The 17459-nt window shown below is 40.4% G+C and overlaps 1 protein-coding gene across 1 annotated transcript in view; it reads left to right on the top strand.

The window, feature by feature from the left end:
• Window positions 1-17459, top strand: part of ADAMTS3 (ADAM metallopeptidase with thrombospondin type 1 motif 3) — a 142157-nt gene that overhangs the window by 104888 nt on the left and 19810 nt on the right. The window contains exons 12-17 of the mRNA XM_084286119.1: window positions 10925-11008; window positions 12593-12749; window positions 14796-14901; window positions 15686-15829; window positions 16642-16774; window positions 17245-17358. Coding sequence (XP_084142245.1) covers window positions 10925-11008; window positions 12593-12749; window positions 14796-14901; window positions 15686-15829; window positions 16642-16774; window positions 17245-17358 — 738 coding nt within the window. The remainder of the gene's footprint in view (window positions 1-10924; window positions 11009-12592; window positions 12750-14795; window positions 14902-15685; window positions 15830-16641; window positions 16775-17244; window positions 17359-17459) is intronic.

Below are 17459 nucleotides of genomic sequence, written 5' to 3' on the forward strand. Positions count from 1 at the left end.
GTTAGTTGTGTTATAAACACAGCAATGATATCTAGCAGGCAGTCATCATCACAAGACAGCTTCTATTCTCACACTCTTTCTCTGCTCCTTGGCTAAACAAGAGGGTGTGAATATTCTCTAGCACATGAGCCACGTCCGCTGCCATTTAGGAACTCCAGATAGCAAGATGTTTATTCTGTAAATTAGATTTTCTGGGAGCAGGCCAAGCAGACATGTCAGGAGTGTTCAGTGCTCCTGAGTATTTTATTTTCATTCTTACTGCCCAAGCAGAGGAAAGCGAGAGAACTAGGGCAGTGACACCATGCGTTTGGGCTCCATTTCTTCAGGAGATGCCTTGGGGATTAGAGTTTTGGCATCCTATGAGATTGCCTTTGTGGGGGAGGTGTTGCCAGGAGAGATTATTCACGCAGGAAGGTTCTGCAAACTTTTTGTTTAAAAAGATCTACTACTAGGTCTTTGTATAATATTTAATGATTTTACAGTAGTAAAAGATTTTAAATTGGAATATGTCAACTTACACATATCACTGTACTAACAGTGCTGTTGCTTCTGCTAATACTACTAGTTCAAAAAGTAGTAGTGTAAACTTGCAAAACTATTTTAAAGTTTTTGAAGGTTTTTACCTTTAATTATCCTGTTGACTCAAAGTCAACAAAACTATAGCAAAGATGTACTTGTCTGACAAATTGCCATTGGTTTCAGGGGGACTTTGTGTGAAAGACCTGGATTAGGACTTCTGGACATGAGTCTATTCCTACTGTACTTATACAGTGAGAGGATATAGTTGAAAACCAGTGGGAAGAAAGAGGTCTTCTAATATCCTTAATAATTCCTAGCTTCTGCTGCAGCACGGTTTTGAAGGAAAACCTGGTTAAAGAATAAACATGCAGAACAAGGAACTGTTCTAAATAATAAATGGCACTTTAAAAAGAAAGCAAACCCTCTAGTTAAGTCTTTTGCTTAAATGCTGTGGCAATATGAATAGAAACTCCAAATAAAATCTAAAGAAACAAACTCACAGAACTCTTTTATAGTGAATCCTATAGTTAGTTTATAGTGAATCCTATAGTTAGCAATATTTTTTTGTCTAGATATACATCTCAGGCTGTAAAATTAGTGGCAAGATACTATCAGATTCTATGGAAATGCACAATACAGAAGAGCACAGTTCACATTGTACATTAGAAGTCACGTAGTATACCGGCACTGAACACTAGAATTGCTCAAGCTTTCATGTTATCTGTTTTTTCCATCTTAGGAAATCTAAAATATATATATATGAAATGAATATAAAGGGAGATGTGTAATCCCTTGCAACAGGTGGCCTTTCCTTAATGCATGTCAATGTCAGATGTGTATGGATCCATCTTAGAAGCTATGAGGGTCATAAGGTTTTCCAGGAAAGAAGAAAAGATAAAGACAGGATTTGGAAACCAGGTTTACAATTAATAATGATTTGATCAATATATAAATTAATCAATGTGGGTTTTTTTCACTCACCGTTTTATTTCTGGAAGTCACTTCAAAATGATTTCTTAAGGCATACAAATCCTCTTTCCTCTGCGTCACACCAGCCACCATCATTCCTGAATTAGAGAATTAAATCCTTTCACTAGTGCAAAGCATCAGAAAAACCTACTCTCCCTTATCAAAAAAGAACAATCTCACCTCTCCTTAGTACACATCATTCCACTTCTGGAGGTACAGCCAACGTGAATTTGGCCTTCACTCCTTGTTTTATGGTTAGTTCATATGCTAGTGCTGATAAATTTTTTCTGACACATTTTCTGCTATTTATTTAATTGCTCCAAACTTAATACTATTTTGACTGCCATGGCAGGCACTGAAGCTTCTCTTTGGTTCTTGCACATAAAAAGAGTAACTGAGGTTCACCCTCTCACTTAGTTCTTTTAAGCCTGAATTATGTGAGGGATGACTGGTGATTGTCGGGATAACATGCTCAACCCCATTGCACTAATCAGGCCAGGGGAAAATCTCCTCCTAACAAGTTCATGAAAGAGGTGAGATTGGTGACAATATGAAGTGATTAGAAAGCAAGTGGCAAGACTCTGCACTATGTGCTAGATTTGGACACCACCTTCGCAGTAGACCTCGTGTAAAAGAGAAATGATAACACTGCACTCAGAATAGTCAAGGCGTTACTTCTCTCCCATGCCCTCTCCCTTTGGTCCAAGCTTTGATTCACATGGCTTGTATTGTAATATGTCCTGCCTTGAGCAGCTTTACAGCTCCCATTTTAGTGCACTATGCAATGGTTGTGTCATATTGCTGCTGCTGAAGCATGGAAAGCTGAGGCTGAAAATGTTACCTCTTGTGTTTCAGACTGAAAATGAACTGCAGTATCTAGAGAATGTCTCTTGGCTCCCTTTATAAGCTCCTCAGTCATCTAAATAAGCTCTCTCTTCATAATGAACTGTGCTGCCAACAACACAAATCCTACATGTGTGAAAAACTGTGCTGCCTAGGTGCAGAGGAAATCTCTCAAATACTGGGGAGGAAGTGTAGGGCCAGGATCGGAGTGTTCCTATAGTTACGCTGTTATTAAGACCCCATTTACCTTTTAGATGTTTAGAGCCAGGTGCATTTAAAAAACAGTTCTCAACACCAGGCACCTGTCACAGTCCTGTCTCAGTTTTCCAAGAGCACCTTTGAAAATCTGCTCCACCTTTTGAGCTCCCAAAATGACAACTAGCAATTTAAAAATCTAATCCATAGAATTTGACAGGAAAAAAAAATCTCCTTGGTAAGAATTTAAACCAGCTGATATCTTTTCCAGTGAAACTCTGTGTAGAACTGTAACAACTCTGTATAGAATTATACTCTGCTATAAATCTAGAATAAGAAACTCCAGACATAACACACACATTGTAACAGAAAAACAGAATTCAGTCTGCTAAGTTTACAACCTGGCGCTTTGTTCAGACTGACGCCTTTCCTACTGTTTCTCTAATTGGGAGCTTAAGTGTTTTAGTGGTATTTCAGCATGCGTAAGGAGTTGCTCTCTAACAATAAGCAAATGGATGCTGTAGAATCTTGATTTGATGAAAAGGGTCTGTTGAGTAGTGTCTGTGCATTTGGTTTTGGAGCCCAAGGCATTCAATCATAACTTCCTCCATTCCCCTGACATGCACACAGAAGGCTTTTGACTCGGGTGTGTTAGGAAGCTGAGTGTTAAGATCTTTGAGGAGAAACAAGCCGCTGAACCTGGGCTGCTCTGTGGATTACCGCTGAGACAGAAGGAAATTGACAGCAAGGCTTTGGTGGCTGTGAATGCGTGTCTAGTAACTGTGTGTCTTTGTTGCTAGCAGAAGCTTCTTTTTTAGGCTTGAGGGAATTAGAAAGCACATGAGCAAGCCTTTGCTTGTTCCTAGAAGATCATCAGCCACTCGGACTGCAGCTGTTGCAGTCCAGTGCTGCACTGCTGACATCAACAGATACAATTCAGCACAGCTGAATTTGCATGACATAAATGAACCCGACTTTTGGGTTCAGATTGTTTAGGTTTGGATTTAGCAGTGTTAAGTTTCAAGGTCTGAACTTTGCATATTTGAACTTGTATCTTTTACTATTCCTAGAAATAGGAAGGGAGGAGGAAGACAATTTGTGATGTTACTAGCATTCTTGGGGATTTTGCAAGGCTGATGGTAACTTGCTGAGTCTAACTTGCCTTCCCAAGCAGGGAAATTAAGGGCTGTTTTGCCATATGTAATGCAGTATGTGCAAGATTAGCTCCAGATCAGCTTCAAAATAGTATGCACAGGCAGCAAAGGTAACACTATTTAGCTCAAGTGCAAAAAAGCAGTATTAATTGCATTCATTCAACCCTGTGCCACAACTGGTTATCCTGAGCGCAGTGCCATGCTGACACAACTACACTGCTCTCTGTGCCAGAGGTGGCTTGCTGAGAACCAAGAACTGCATGGTCTTGAGATGTCACGGGGAGCTCCAGAGCCAGAGGTTCAGTTTAAGCTAAAGAAATGCCTGAAATGTTTCCCTGTATTCAATATTTATGTGTACTCCTGGCTTTAGAAACAGGGAGGAAAAGCCAGCATCAGAGATGCATCTAAAACAGCTGTTAAGGGACAGAGCTGGAAGTCAGAAGCCCCAGTGGGCTCATCTACTCCAAAACAAAAAAATCTAGTGTGGTGTCTAGCTTGTAGGTGAAGCTGTACCATTATCTCACAACATAAACTGTTGAAGTCACTTACAGCCTGCTTTCCAGAAGGGCTGGTGGCTAAATCACCCACTTGAGAGAATGTCATTGCCCTGGAGTTGTTTTTGTTAGCTCTGTGGCCTGGCCAGTACTGAGCAGTTTCAGCTGAATTCTTGAGGTGACACAACTGACATTTATTTTCTTGCTCTTACCTTTACCAGGAGCATGTGAGGGGTTCTAGGCTCTGTTTCCCAAACCCTGCCATAGCATTGGCACCATTCATAATCCCCAGTCGTGCATCCCTTGGAGAATCTGCAGGGGGAAAGCAAATAGAGCAAAGATGGGCAGAGGAGTGGGAAATGGGGTACTGCAGGACCGAGACTGTCCCCTTGCTCTCCTTCCTCCCTCTCTCCTTTTGTTCCCCCACCCTAGTCATGCCCCAGAGCCAGGCAGCCTCCCTTGACTCAGTGGATCCCTCCAGAGCCAGGCCATATCTTTGTAAGCTGGAGGGTTTTAACATTGGTTTTGTTAGATCTGAAATCCCTTCTTCCTAAATAATACCTCTAGATTGTTGCCCATTAACACTGCTAATTGAGCACAGAAAAAATGTCCACATTTGATTTCAGTTCTGGTGCAAATAGTATTTCAAGGAGGTGAATGTCAGGACTGCTTAGTGCTCACTTCTGAAGTCAATAGGAGCTTTATGATTAACTTCATCAGGAAGACAGTGCCAGGTATGTCTAAACCTTCTGCCATAGTTCTCCATGCACACACTATACCTGCAGCTTTTGATCTATCCACTTTATCTCACTTAGATGTTTTAAAATAGGAATAGGATGACCATGAATTTTAGTGTCTTTCTCATTCAGCCTGGCTAGAAGTGGGGCCCAAACACATTAATTGAGAGATCTCTTCTGATTTTCTCTAGTTTCTAACATGATCACTTGCCTGGATGTTATTATCTCAGATAAAGGAGAAAAGTCAGATCAGGGCTCATTCTTTTCTTTGCAGTTCAGTGTGGAAACAAGAGCTAATGCTGGCAACTGAGTACAGCATGCATCAAGTAGCAGGTAATCTGCAGCATTTTTCTGTGCAGATCTGCTGGACTGTTCTTACTCGCAGCATTTCAGAAATGCTAATTCCAGATTTTCCCTGAGCAGTAACTTGTGACTACACTAAACTGCACAGATAATTTATATTGCTGAAGAATGTGAAATGGGAGTTAATGCAGTTTTGGCAAACGTGGAAGTAAGTTAACACTTGAATCCAGAAAGTTTGAGATGAAAAGTTATGATTCCTGTGAGCAACAAAATATCCTTGATACAGTACTTTGCAGGGAATTGTGTTTTTTTACCACATATCTCATGGAATATCAACACAAACATGATTTTTGAGCAATTGTCTTATCTTTCTTTTACTGGGAAAGGAATCTTGAAATAAGCAATCATTGAGTATTGTATTTTGAAGTTGGCATCTCCTCTGTGTCTTAATTCTAGTTGTTGGCCAACTAATTAATTCTAGTTATTAATTCTAGTTGTTGATTGCTGAAGTATTGTAAAGCATTGTCTTTATGTTTGTTCTTTGCATGTATCAAAGCACTGCATTGTTGGGAGGAGATGAATTCCAGAAAATAATCTGTTCAATTGTTTTTCCTGTCTGTGGTAAAACTTCATTAAGGAGGATTTCAGAATATTGGCTTTTTACTCTTAAATCATTTAGCTTTGTAAACAGCTGAACTGATAAACTGAACTGAAATGCTTTTCTTATACATCAATGGCTCCATCTACTGGAGTACGTGTCATACAGAGCAGGTGCAAGCTGAAACACTTCATCCATGAGAAGCTGTAGTTCAATTACAGTAAAGACTGTTACCTTTTTTAGATGTAATGACTATCTAGTCATTTCTGTCAAGATTTTAACAACTTTGTTAGAAGACTTAAACAGCACACAGGGAAAACAAGAAATGAGAAGAAAAATGTTATACAAAATAAAGGCTGGGAAAATAATCATAAGGGAAAGGTTGCCAGAAAAGCCCAAGTTGATCACTGTTCCTGCCCATTCTTTTGCCTTTGCTGAGTGACATTCCAGGAGGCTTATCTGTATTGCAGACCTATGCATCTGAGTGTTTCTAGAACCTGGATACCTACAAAAATCTCACAGCAGGAGTCTCACTGCTGACCAGGCTGTGGGTTGGGTGTTGAGTTGGAAGAGGAGAACGGGGAGGAGGCAGCTTCTGTTCTCTCATTTGAAACCTTTGAACTGTCATCTCCCAATCTGGCTTTCTTTGGAAAACAGGTGTGCTAGAGAGGCACAGTTCAGAAGAATCTCTCTGCTTTATTTCCTCACATTTCCACATCATGGTGAGCACTGAAGGATATTCTTTATGGGCAAATAGCCTGTTTTGTAGATACTGACATTTTCTTAGGAGTTTGAGAGTCCTTGCTCTTGTTTGACATCCAGCTGTTGGGTTACACACTGTGGAGCTAAATTGGGTGGCTTTGAGAATGTCTCAGGCCCTCTCCCATCATTACAGGACTAAAGAGGCTAAGACAGCCTCTTTCAAAGTCCCACACCTTCTAGTCGTAGAACCATGAGCATTAACAGAAACAGTTTCAGCAGGGTTCTAACTTACCTCAGTGTGTGTCAAGGTTACTAGCTAGAGAGCTATTTCTATAGAATGCAACCATTACATACTCACTTCTTCTATGTATTATTAGTTTGTTAGTTTTAATCTAATTTAAAGTATAATGGCATGATTAGTTTGTTAGTTTTAATCTAATTTAAAGTATAATGGCATGCAAAAGTGTACCAAAAGAGCTCAGCTCATTCCTTGCCTTTTCATCTAGTGGTTTGTACCTGTGGATGGTCTGTAGACCAATATGGACTTTATTTTCAAGACATTTTCTTTCCAGTGATGCAAACAGTACAGCAGATGATGGTATTGATCATTACATTCATAAATACTCGACTCTCCTTCAGTGTAGAATGCTAATAAAAAAAAACGCACTTTCCTCTGCACAAGTTAGAAATGTAAGTAGTTTAATCAAGGCAGAAACAGAGTCACTGAGGCTTTACGGTCTCCAAAACCCAAGGACAGTCAAATGAAAGATCTGTTGTAAGCAGAGAAGAGCTTGCTGTGAGTGAGCAGAGGCAGGAAAATACCAGCAGATTGCTGTGGATTAGCTTACAGCCCCCACCTGCAGACCATGGAGGTCAGTCCATGGGCAACCCCAAAAAGGAACTGCATGGTATCACAGAATCTCAGAATATTAGGGATTGGAAGGGACCTTGAAAGATCATCTAGTCCAGTCCCCCTGCTGGAGCAAGAACACCTAAATCATGTCACACAGGTACCTGCACAAAAGCTGCTGTGCAGCTGCAGCTTTCTGTCTGTCCCAAATTTGAAAGGCCAGCTACCTTGAACGAGCTTGTGCTGCAGGAGGTACTCAGAGGAATCACCCAATGTAACCAGGGAATGTTGGTTGGCTGTAGGTCAAGAGGCAGCAATTTCTATGTCAAGTAAGAATCCAGACACATTTCTTTTAGGGAGCACAGTCTGGCTCGGGTGTGTCTTTAATTTCACCTTTGCTGTTTTATGAGTACATCAGTTTGGGAATGTGGGGTCACCCATGACACAGGTACTGTGTCAACATAGGTGAGTTTCCACAGAAACCCTCAAGTCCCTTGGTTTGTGGTTATCTTCCTTTTCCAGTGCTCTCTGCTGCAGCTGTAGGGTTCATTGCCAGGTGCATTTATTTTGTCTGCTTGAATAATTATTTATCCACTCAGTAAACAGATACTAACCCACTTTGTATGTGGAGTCTTCCAGCTGTCACTGCTGTCCCAGTGAGAGCGCTGATTTACTTCTTGATGTGTATATTACTGTTGAATTCAGTCTAACTGTTTTTTTTTTTCTCATAAATACTACACCAGAGGCTGAATGGCCAGTTGGACATCTGTGATGTGTTTCCCAAGTTCACATCAGACAAATCAAGTTTCCTGGGGCGTGATTTATATATGCATTTTGTACCAGTACCAGTACCTTGGAATGTAATTTGTTTTGCCAGTATAACCACAGTGTAGATGCAATTACAACAATCTGAAAGTGCTGCAGTCTACACTGACACTTTTCAGCGCTTATTTTGATTTGTGGCCTTCTAGCAAGTTTGCAGGTTTCCAAAATTTCCTGTATCTAGGTCACAAGAGTATATATGAACTTGCTGCTTCCTCATGGGAATCCTGTGGTGGACCCTTCTGAAGCAGTCCACAGGGAGAGGTGTAAAACAAAAGGTGTTGTGGAGAAATCTTGAAGAAAACTTGAATCTTCAGGTCAATTCCTGGACCCTTTATGTCTCTATGAAAGTAACTCCTGGGGAGCTTGTTGCTTCTTGGCACAAGGGAAATTGTAAACGTTTTTCTGACATAAACTTTGGTGGGAGCAACAATATTGCATTACTGAGGAGAAAATATGAGATGAATAATTGAACTTTGGTATAATTGCTTCACAAGGCAGGCAGTCTAAGTTATGTGCTCATTTCTTGTAAAACTATCCTGCTGACAGTCTGTTCTTGGTTGGTCCTAAAAGGGATTGCATTTTTTAAAACCATGGACTGAAGTCATTGTGCCAGGTCCCACAGTCTGGACAACTCAGAATGACCTTTTTCCCTGAGGGGAAGGGGAAAGTTCTGTTTAGCATGACTAAAAAAAAAATAACCTCTAAATACTGCTCAAATATACCATCCTTACTCTGAACAGTGGTATTTATTTTTCACCAATTACCCATCATATAATATTTATTTTGTTTTGATGGAAATAAGTAACTTCAGTGATGAACTGCAGATGTTTTTGTCCCCTAATTTATACTCTGGTGTAAGGACATTTCTCACCTTCCCAGGCACAAAGAAGGTCCTCAAGAAGAACAATTTCTGGCCCATCTGCACAATTCTGTTTCTTTTTTTAAAAAAAAAAAAAAAATTTCTACAAATACTCTTTTTAAAATTATGTGGTTACATTTGTACTAATTTATCTTTAAAAAATAGGGCATGAGTATTAGCTGCTTCTTAAAGTCTTCAAAACAACACAGTGAAAAATTTCATCTGTTCAGGGAGCAGTGGAACTGCCATGTTACCTCTGGATTTCTGTCCTATGGCTGTGCTCTCTAATGGGATATAAGCTTCTCTCATGCTAGAAGAAATCAGGAGCTCCTGTGCTTGTGCATCATCTGGGCTTCCACATGTGTGTGTGATAAAGGATATGCAGCCTTTGCTTCCATAGGAGCAGGACTAGCATTGTTATTTCCAATCAGCTGCTTATTTTCAGAAACTCCTACATATTTGATTTCTTTGAGATCTTTATTTGCAACTGTTACTGGAAAGGGCCAAAATTTATTGAGACACTAGAACTAACAGGAAATTACTGTATAATCTTTATTTAATTTGGAAACCAGACTGAAAACATTGAAAGCAAAATTCTGTCTTTAAATGATGTGTACAGGTCTTATTGTAGACCTCTGCAAACCTAGTTTGGTGCAGTGCCATGGACTTTTTTGTGGGGGAACCTTGTGAGCTTTTAATTTTGCTCTTTCCTGTGTGTTTTCTGCAGCCCTTGAGGATAAGTTTTGATGTCTCATGAGGTTGTCTTATGTATGGGTGTTTTCTCAGGCTAGCAGTTGTTTTTATTGTACTAAGTCTTTCCAGGTCCCATAAATGTTACATGCTTTCATGCAGTTGGTGAACTTTTTAAATGGAATGTGTTGACTTGCACAAATCAAGCGTATTTGGAGATATCATTACTCTGTGAGGTATACTACAGGGTTTATGTCTCTGGCAACGCTGTTGACTGTAAAACTTTCAGATGAGAACTTCCAAAGCATTTCTGGGATTTGGAAACACTTTGCCCATTAATTTTAAGACTGATTTAGAATCAGGAGTATTATTCAAATCTTTAAAGCTAAACACATGCCTACATGTGTGCAGAAATGGAGCCTCATTGATCGTGTCATTGTCTGAATATTCCAGAGCTTCAGAATGCAAAAATGGCTCAAAGTCAAATCCTCAAGTATTTTCTGAGGACAAACCTATGCTCAAGTTAATGGCATATTTCCTTGAGTGAGAGCTACTGGCAGCAGAGTCTTTTACAAAATGAAAAATATGCTCTCATTCTTCCCACTAAAATACTCATCCCATGTGTTTAAACTGATTGAAGAGAGACAAATGGTTGACGAAGCAAATAGAAACAGGATTGGGAATTCATCCAGAGTTACAGTGGCCAGATGGCATAGCAGAGGTGGTGACCATGCGGGCTGGATGGTGATGGCTTTATCTGTTGTTAAAACAAACTCTTATCTGCTTTTAAATCCCTCAGTGACTATGAACACATTGCTATAACCTTGCTTTCAGGAATAGCTTAATTTCCCTCATTATGTTTATCAAACAAATGAAATTGAGTGTTGAGATAAGTATTTTCAGGGTTTGAGGTCTCTCTTTTCCCAAACAACTCTTCAATTGGCCCTGCTCCAAAGGCCATTATATTTGAGAGGAGTCTTGAAACATGCTTCAGAAACTTCTCAGTGAGGGGGTATATGATGACGGGAAGGGTAGCCTACATTTCTTACTGCATGGAAACGATTTCAGTCTTGAATCCTTCTCTGAGAAGACTGTAGTAATATAAGCACTTGAAATGACAGATACATGGCCTTGGAAGATTCCCTATCATTGGTGATTTTTTCAAGTTTTCCTTTTATTTTCTCAGGTGAATGAAATTTACCATGATGAATCCCTGGGTGTTCATATAAATGTTGTATTGGTCCGAATGATCATGTTGGGGTACGCAAAGGTAAGCAAGCCTCTGACCCAGTTCTTCACATTTACCTTCTTTGTAACCATAGTCCATGGGAACTATGTGAACAAGTGCAGAGACAGAGGTCTACTGAACCACTGGTTGCAGAGAACTGCCTTCCCTGTTTGGCATGTGCTAAATATGCTTGTGCCCTTATACCTGAGATTGATTATTGGTGTCCCTTCTGTAATGCAGGTGCACAACCGGCTGCAGAGTCAATTTGCAGCTGATTTATCACATAGAAGCTGAAAGACTGCAGCAACCAAATATTTGTCATATTAGATAGATTCAGTCAGATGGAACACTTTTCCAGTGTATTCCTTTTGTAATGTCACTAAGTATCTGTGTTTAAATTTAAATGCAAGGTTGCAGTGATTGGATCTGTCCTGCTGATGTGCCCCTGATGATGCTATTGAAGGATGGGCTGAGAGGAGGTGGGGAGCACCTTGACCCACTGCAGCCCCACTCCTGGCAGAGCTCAGCCTGCTTGGGCTTGCAACCTGAATTCTACCGTCAGGAAGAATTACCTTAGGTAGTGAAGTCAGTTTAGTAGAAGCAATCATCTTGACTGACCAATACAACTTGCTGGTGCCACACCTGCAAGCAGGCTGCTAGGGAAACCATCTCCTTTTCTCGTTGTGTACACTCCTTTTACTGGGTCATAGCACACTCCCCTGCTTTTTGCCCTGGATAGTACTTGTACAACAATGTTATTTTGTTGGTAAAATACATTCAGAGAGTTTTCAAACAAATGCTTGTTAAGTTGTTCAGGATGAGAGAAAATTGCTAGTGCTGTTTAGTGCTACTGCTGCATATCCCTTCCACTTAACTCAGACCTTGAACTTGGGCAAGGCAAAAGACCAATATGATGTTGGTCTTGTAATTAAATTCGGTCACTTCCTTTTCAACTACTGAGCTTGTAAGCATGCTCTGTAGCAAAAATCTCACAGAACCAGATGGTTAATCTGTGTTAATCAGTACAGATTTGCTGGCGCTACAGGGTTTTGCACCAGTTGTGAGGCATTGTCCTCTGTGTTTATATTATTCACTTCCTCCATACAGGCTGTGTATGTTGTCACTGTGCTCTCATTTAACTCAAACGAGTCATGTTGTCTTCTGGCAGTCAAAAATGTAAGCAAGTCCCAACAAAGGAAATAAAAATGTCCTTATTCAATGCTAACATCATGTTGTGTTTTTCTCCTGCACGTTACAGGCCATACACAGAAAGGCCATTAGTTTGTAGATGATGTAAATACTCATTATATTGTCCTCAAAAAAATATCCTAAAGATGCACTATTACATATGCACACCCCTTTGGCTCTGCCTGGGGATCAAAGACAATGAGGCCAAGAAGGAATATCAGTTCTGTGTTATAGATCAATGTCCAGCTGTACTTGTTTTTTGTTGTTGTTGTTTTGTTTGTTTTGTCTTTTCTCATAGGATAGAGGACTACCATTGGTTAGAGTGATAGGGAAATAGGGAAGAAGAAATAGAAACCTGTTTGGTGCTCCAAGAAAATCAAAACTTGCCTGAATTTCCTACCTTTAGGAGCTCCCGGATCTAATGTGTTTCTTTTTCAGTCCATTAGCTTGATTGAAAGGGGAAATCCCTCGAGAAGCCTGGAAAATGTTTGTCGCTGGGCGTATCAGCAGCAGAAGTCAGACCCCAATCATTCGGAGCACCACGATCATGCCATCTTTTTGACCAGGCAAGATTTTGGGCCTGCTGGTATGCAAGGTAACACTGCTGACCTGGAGCTTTTTTTTTTTTTTTTGGTTTGCTTTGTTGTTGTTTCTTTTTTTTTCTTTGTCTAGTGCCTGTCCAAAAAAAAAAGGAGAAAAAAATAATAAAATTGCATTGTTATATGATCTTGAGACAATAAGGAATATTGGCATTGGCTCAGCAAGTACTTAAGTGTTCCATTTTAAAACTATATATTGAAACTTGGTCCTGTTCAGGAAAGCATGTACTCAGTAACTTTCAGTTTCCTATCCTAACTTTAGGAAAGGCCCACATAGCATGTAAGCATGTACTCATTACTGTGTTCTGGAGAGAAATTATTTCCTCTATTTCATTTTACATACTTTTTCAAAATCAAGTAGTCCTTGCCATGGTAGACCTTGCTGTTTATACCTAACTGCAGCAGCAGGCGTTTCTTACCTTACAGATGTAAGTAAATAGCTGTTTACTTTCATCAAACAATTTGTGGTTTTGTGAGTGCATGCAGGGAATATTAGGAACTCTCAATACACTTTGCATTCCACTTTGCTTTTATTTTGTTACAACAGTGTACCAGATAGTTTGATACTGCACTAGTCCTTATGACTCAAGGAACTAAGGATAATGGGAAAGAAATTCAGTGTGACTTGTCAGTGCAGAAAAATAGGAGTCAGGATGAGGCTTCTGAAATGTTGCTGTTCTGTGCAGCTCTGCAAACTGGTCCCTTTTTTATTTCCTTGTTTTTTACATAGTTACAGTGCAGAATATGCACCTCGTATATCCAAACCAAACCAAACAAGCAATTTCATCACTTGTGCTGTGGTCTGCGGTAGGACCAAGGGTTGCTCTTAACTGAGACATTGTGGTTTTGTGTGCTTCTTACTTTGCTTGCAGGTGGAAAAGAGGATTAGAAAATTGAGCAATTTCTGAAACAAAGCTGTCCAGCTAAGTGTAATGGCCTCCACCACAATAAACGTAGTATTAGACAGTCAAACAGGCCCTCTGTCTTTAATGCCTCAGTTTCCACAAGCCCACTAGCAGTTCTGCTTCCTCTCTCATGTTCGCTGTGTCAGTCCACAGAGATTGTCATAATGAAATCCTGCAGCTCCTCCTGGTGCCTCAGCCACATGCCCAGCTCCAGCGCTGCAAATGGTTCTTTGGTTCCATTCCTTCTGCCAGCTACCACAGTCCCCTTTAGTGCTTGCTGTGCCTATCTTCTGTGCCTTTGACTCAAATCCTGCAACTTGTCTCAGAAGAAAAGGCCACAATTCATTATCCAGTCATGGAGAAGCAGCGTAGTATATATAATTTAATATGGTACCAGTAGTACGTTCAGGTCAAATGTCCAAAGTTTACCAGTCTTTGCTTAGCACATGGTAAGAGTGACATGTTTTCAGTCAGAAATGCCCTTTAGCAAGAAGTCTTTTCAGTTTTATGCTGGTGAACCCTTACTGTTTGATGTACATTTCTGCTTCTCCACATAGTTTTATGAAAAATGTACCGTGTTCTGGCTGTCCAGCTGGAGATGTCTTAAATGTCTGTGTTCAGTCACTTCACCTTTCAGGATGAGGCAAGGGTGCTGAGTCTGCCCTCAGATCTGGACTAGCATGCCTGGAGTGAAACTGGTTAGGATGAGATGTTAGGCAGAATTCCCTGTCTTCAGAAAGATCTCATCTTTTACTGAGGAAAAGGTACGCAATATGCACGAAGCAGAATGCAAATGAAGGTACTACTATGAACACATGCAAACAAACAAACAAAAAATCTACCAACCAACCAACCAATCAAAACAGCCTAATGCTGTAATGTTTAATTGAACAGGAATCCTGTACATTTTTGGTGATAAGAGCATGAGTACGTGAGGTAATCCAGATAATTTGCAGAACCAAACCTAGCTTGTCAGTAATTGCAGAGCCAATAATTGCAGACAGTAATTGCAAAGACAGAGGAAAAATTTACAAAGAAAAAGAATTCTAGGTTCTTCTCAGGTAATAAATTTATTGAGGTGTCTAGTTTAAAATAAATGTAATGGGTAAAAGAATCAGACATGGTTTCTCTCAATAGGGTATGCTCCTGTTACTGGCATGTGTCACCCGGTTCGAAGCTGCACTCTCAACCATGAAGATGGCTTTTCGTCAGCTTTTGTTGTTGCTCATGAAACTGGTCACGTGTAAGTCTAAATTATAGAATTAGATTACCAGCAAAATGGTGTTCCATCTTCTTTTTATTTGAAGTGGTTTAATTTTAAAACGTCTGTACTGATGTGTTAATTTGGCACTTTGTAAAGAATGATAAAATGGGAATAACTGATCAAGCAAAGATCTCTGTTAGCTGCTGGGTGAATTAATGTCAAGCACTGAGGTTCTACTTTTTTGTCTTCCTTAATTAGTGCAGGTACTTGTTCAGTTCACTGTTGTGTTTTTTTTTTTTCTGCCAGTGTTGAAACTGGAGGAACTTAGGAGGAACTTAGATGAATTTGAGATGACCAAGTCATTTCCATGTTAAGCTGCACCAGATACACACTTCAAAATTTAATGTGTTAACCTAATTAGCTCTTTGGATGTACAACATGATAACCACATTAGTTCTAAGTATAAATAGGTGCTTTAGATAAGTGAGTATACTAACACAAACAGTTCAATGTCTGAATGAACTGATATCTAATAGCAGAAGTGTTGTTTTCCTTTATCTGAAATGGAAGCAGAAATCACCATCTAGTAGTTCATTTCTGGTATTAACAAATAAAATGAAGTATAAATGGAAGAGTGTTCAGCGAGTCCTTATAGTTTGGCATCAAAGAAGATCTGTTTGAAATGCGGGTGCTATCTTTAGAACGCAGAGAACAATTTCATTTTGAATGATTACGTGTGCATGAGAAACTGTTTTCTTTACAGCTGTTTTACCATTTGCAAAGCAGAAACTACTGGAGCTCTTATACCCATTCTTTGTTTCAGACTAGGAATGGAGCACGATGGTCAAGGGAACAGATGTGGGGATGAGACAGCAATGGGGAGCGTTATGGCTCCCTTGGTGCAGGCTGCCTTTCATCGTTACCACTGGTCCAGATGCAGCGGCCAAGAACTCAAAAGATACATACAGTAAGGACCTGTCAGCACTCATCTAGTTGTTTTACTAAAGGGAACGGAAGTCTATGCAGTTCCCTGGGATGTGGGGCCAGTGAGGGGCCCTCCATTAGATGGCAAAGAAGAGAGGCCCACCAGGAGCAGACACAGCTGTCATAAATGGGACCTCTGTCTGTGAAGCCCCTTGTTATAAACACACTGATACGGGGGCTTCTGATACTGGGGAATGGGATCCTCTGATGGGGGCTGCTCTCTGCTTCCAGACAGGGATTCAGCATTCAAAGGCATTCCAGTAGGCTTCCTTGTGACTAACTGCAACAGCAGTATACCGTAGATTTCAGGGCCTGTTTCAGACTACTGTCCTGCTTCAAAGCCCCATGAAGTCAGTGGAAAGGCTCCCTTTGACTCCAGCAGGCTTTGTGTTAGGCCTTGTATTTGGACTCGTGCAGAAGCATGCTGAGAAACAGAGCACACTGAGAGATTTTGGCACTAAAAACTGGAAGTGTTTGTTTTCTGCCTCTGGTGACAGGAAAATAAAGCACAAATTCCATATGTACTGAACTAAGATGCTGCTCCACTAGCAAATGTGGGGATTTTGCTGTTGGATCTTCCTATCCAGTGCCCAGTCACGTTGTGCAAGGCAATATTTTTACAGAAGGGACTGTCTGCACTTCAGAGAATAATATCCATATATAAATAGGACAGAAAACAGGTTAGAGTAAAGGAATATTGCCAATATTGACATCTAAGAAAAAATACTTCAATCTTACTGATTAAAAAAGTGATTATTATTTTCTTGCATTTTTTTCCTGTGCATTTTTCCACAGCTCCTATGACTGTCTTCTCGATGACCCTTTTGAACACGATTGGCCCAAGCTTCCTGAGCTGCCAGGCATCAATTATTCCATGGACGAACAGTGCCGCTTTGATTTTGGTGTTGGCTATAAAATGTGCACAGCGGTATGTCCAGGGCAGTCATTGTGAAGACAAACATTCATTCAGCAAGTTGGTGTTTGGCCTTATGTAATAGCTGCAAAATATGCATTTTCTCACAGTTGAAGAGCAGTTAATGTAGTAGTTTAAACAGATATACAAGGAGGAGAGAGAGATTTATGGGTGAAACCCAATCATCTGAGCCATTTGGTTTAATGGTCAGGTAGACAGCAGCACAGTCGACAAGACACAGACTTGTGGCATGAAGCCTGTGATCCCGAGGAAGAAGGGAAAAAAATCATCTTCCTCCCACTTTGGAGGCCTCCTCCTTCCATCTTCTTACCAGTTCAGGACCAGGGGATGCAGGGAATAAGCACTACCATTCCCCTTCTGAAGATAATTTACTTACTGATAGCTGTAGTAGATATTGAACCCTTATCCAAAACGTATCAGTAACCTAATTTTGAGTTTCATCTCATAAATGTTCTCCATTTCAGTTCCGAACGTTTGACCCATGCAAGCAGTTGTGGTGCAGCCATCCAGATAACCCGTACTTCTGTAAGACTAAGAAAGGGCCTCCACTCGATGGGACAGAATGTGCCCCTGGGAAAGTGAGTACTGTATTTTTGCTGTGTTTGTAGTAAAAGTAACAAAATCAACTGCATTCATTCGGGTTGAAGGGAAAATAGGAAATAGGCCAGCATCCCCTGGG

Source organism: Netta rufina (assembly GCF_964035555.1).
Source record: "Netta rufina genome assembly, chromosome: 4".
Taxonomy (NCBI): domain Eukaryota; kingdom Metazoa; phylum Chordata; class Aves; order Anseriformes; family Anatidae; genus Netta; species Netta rufina.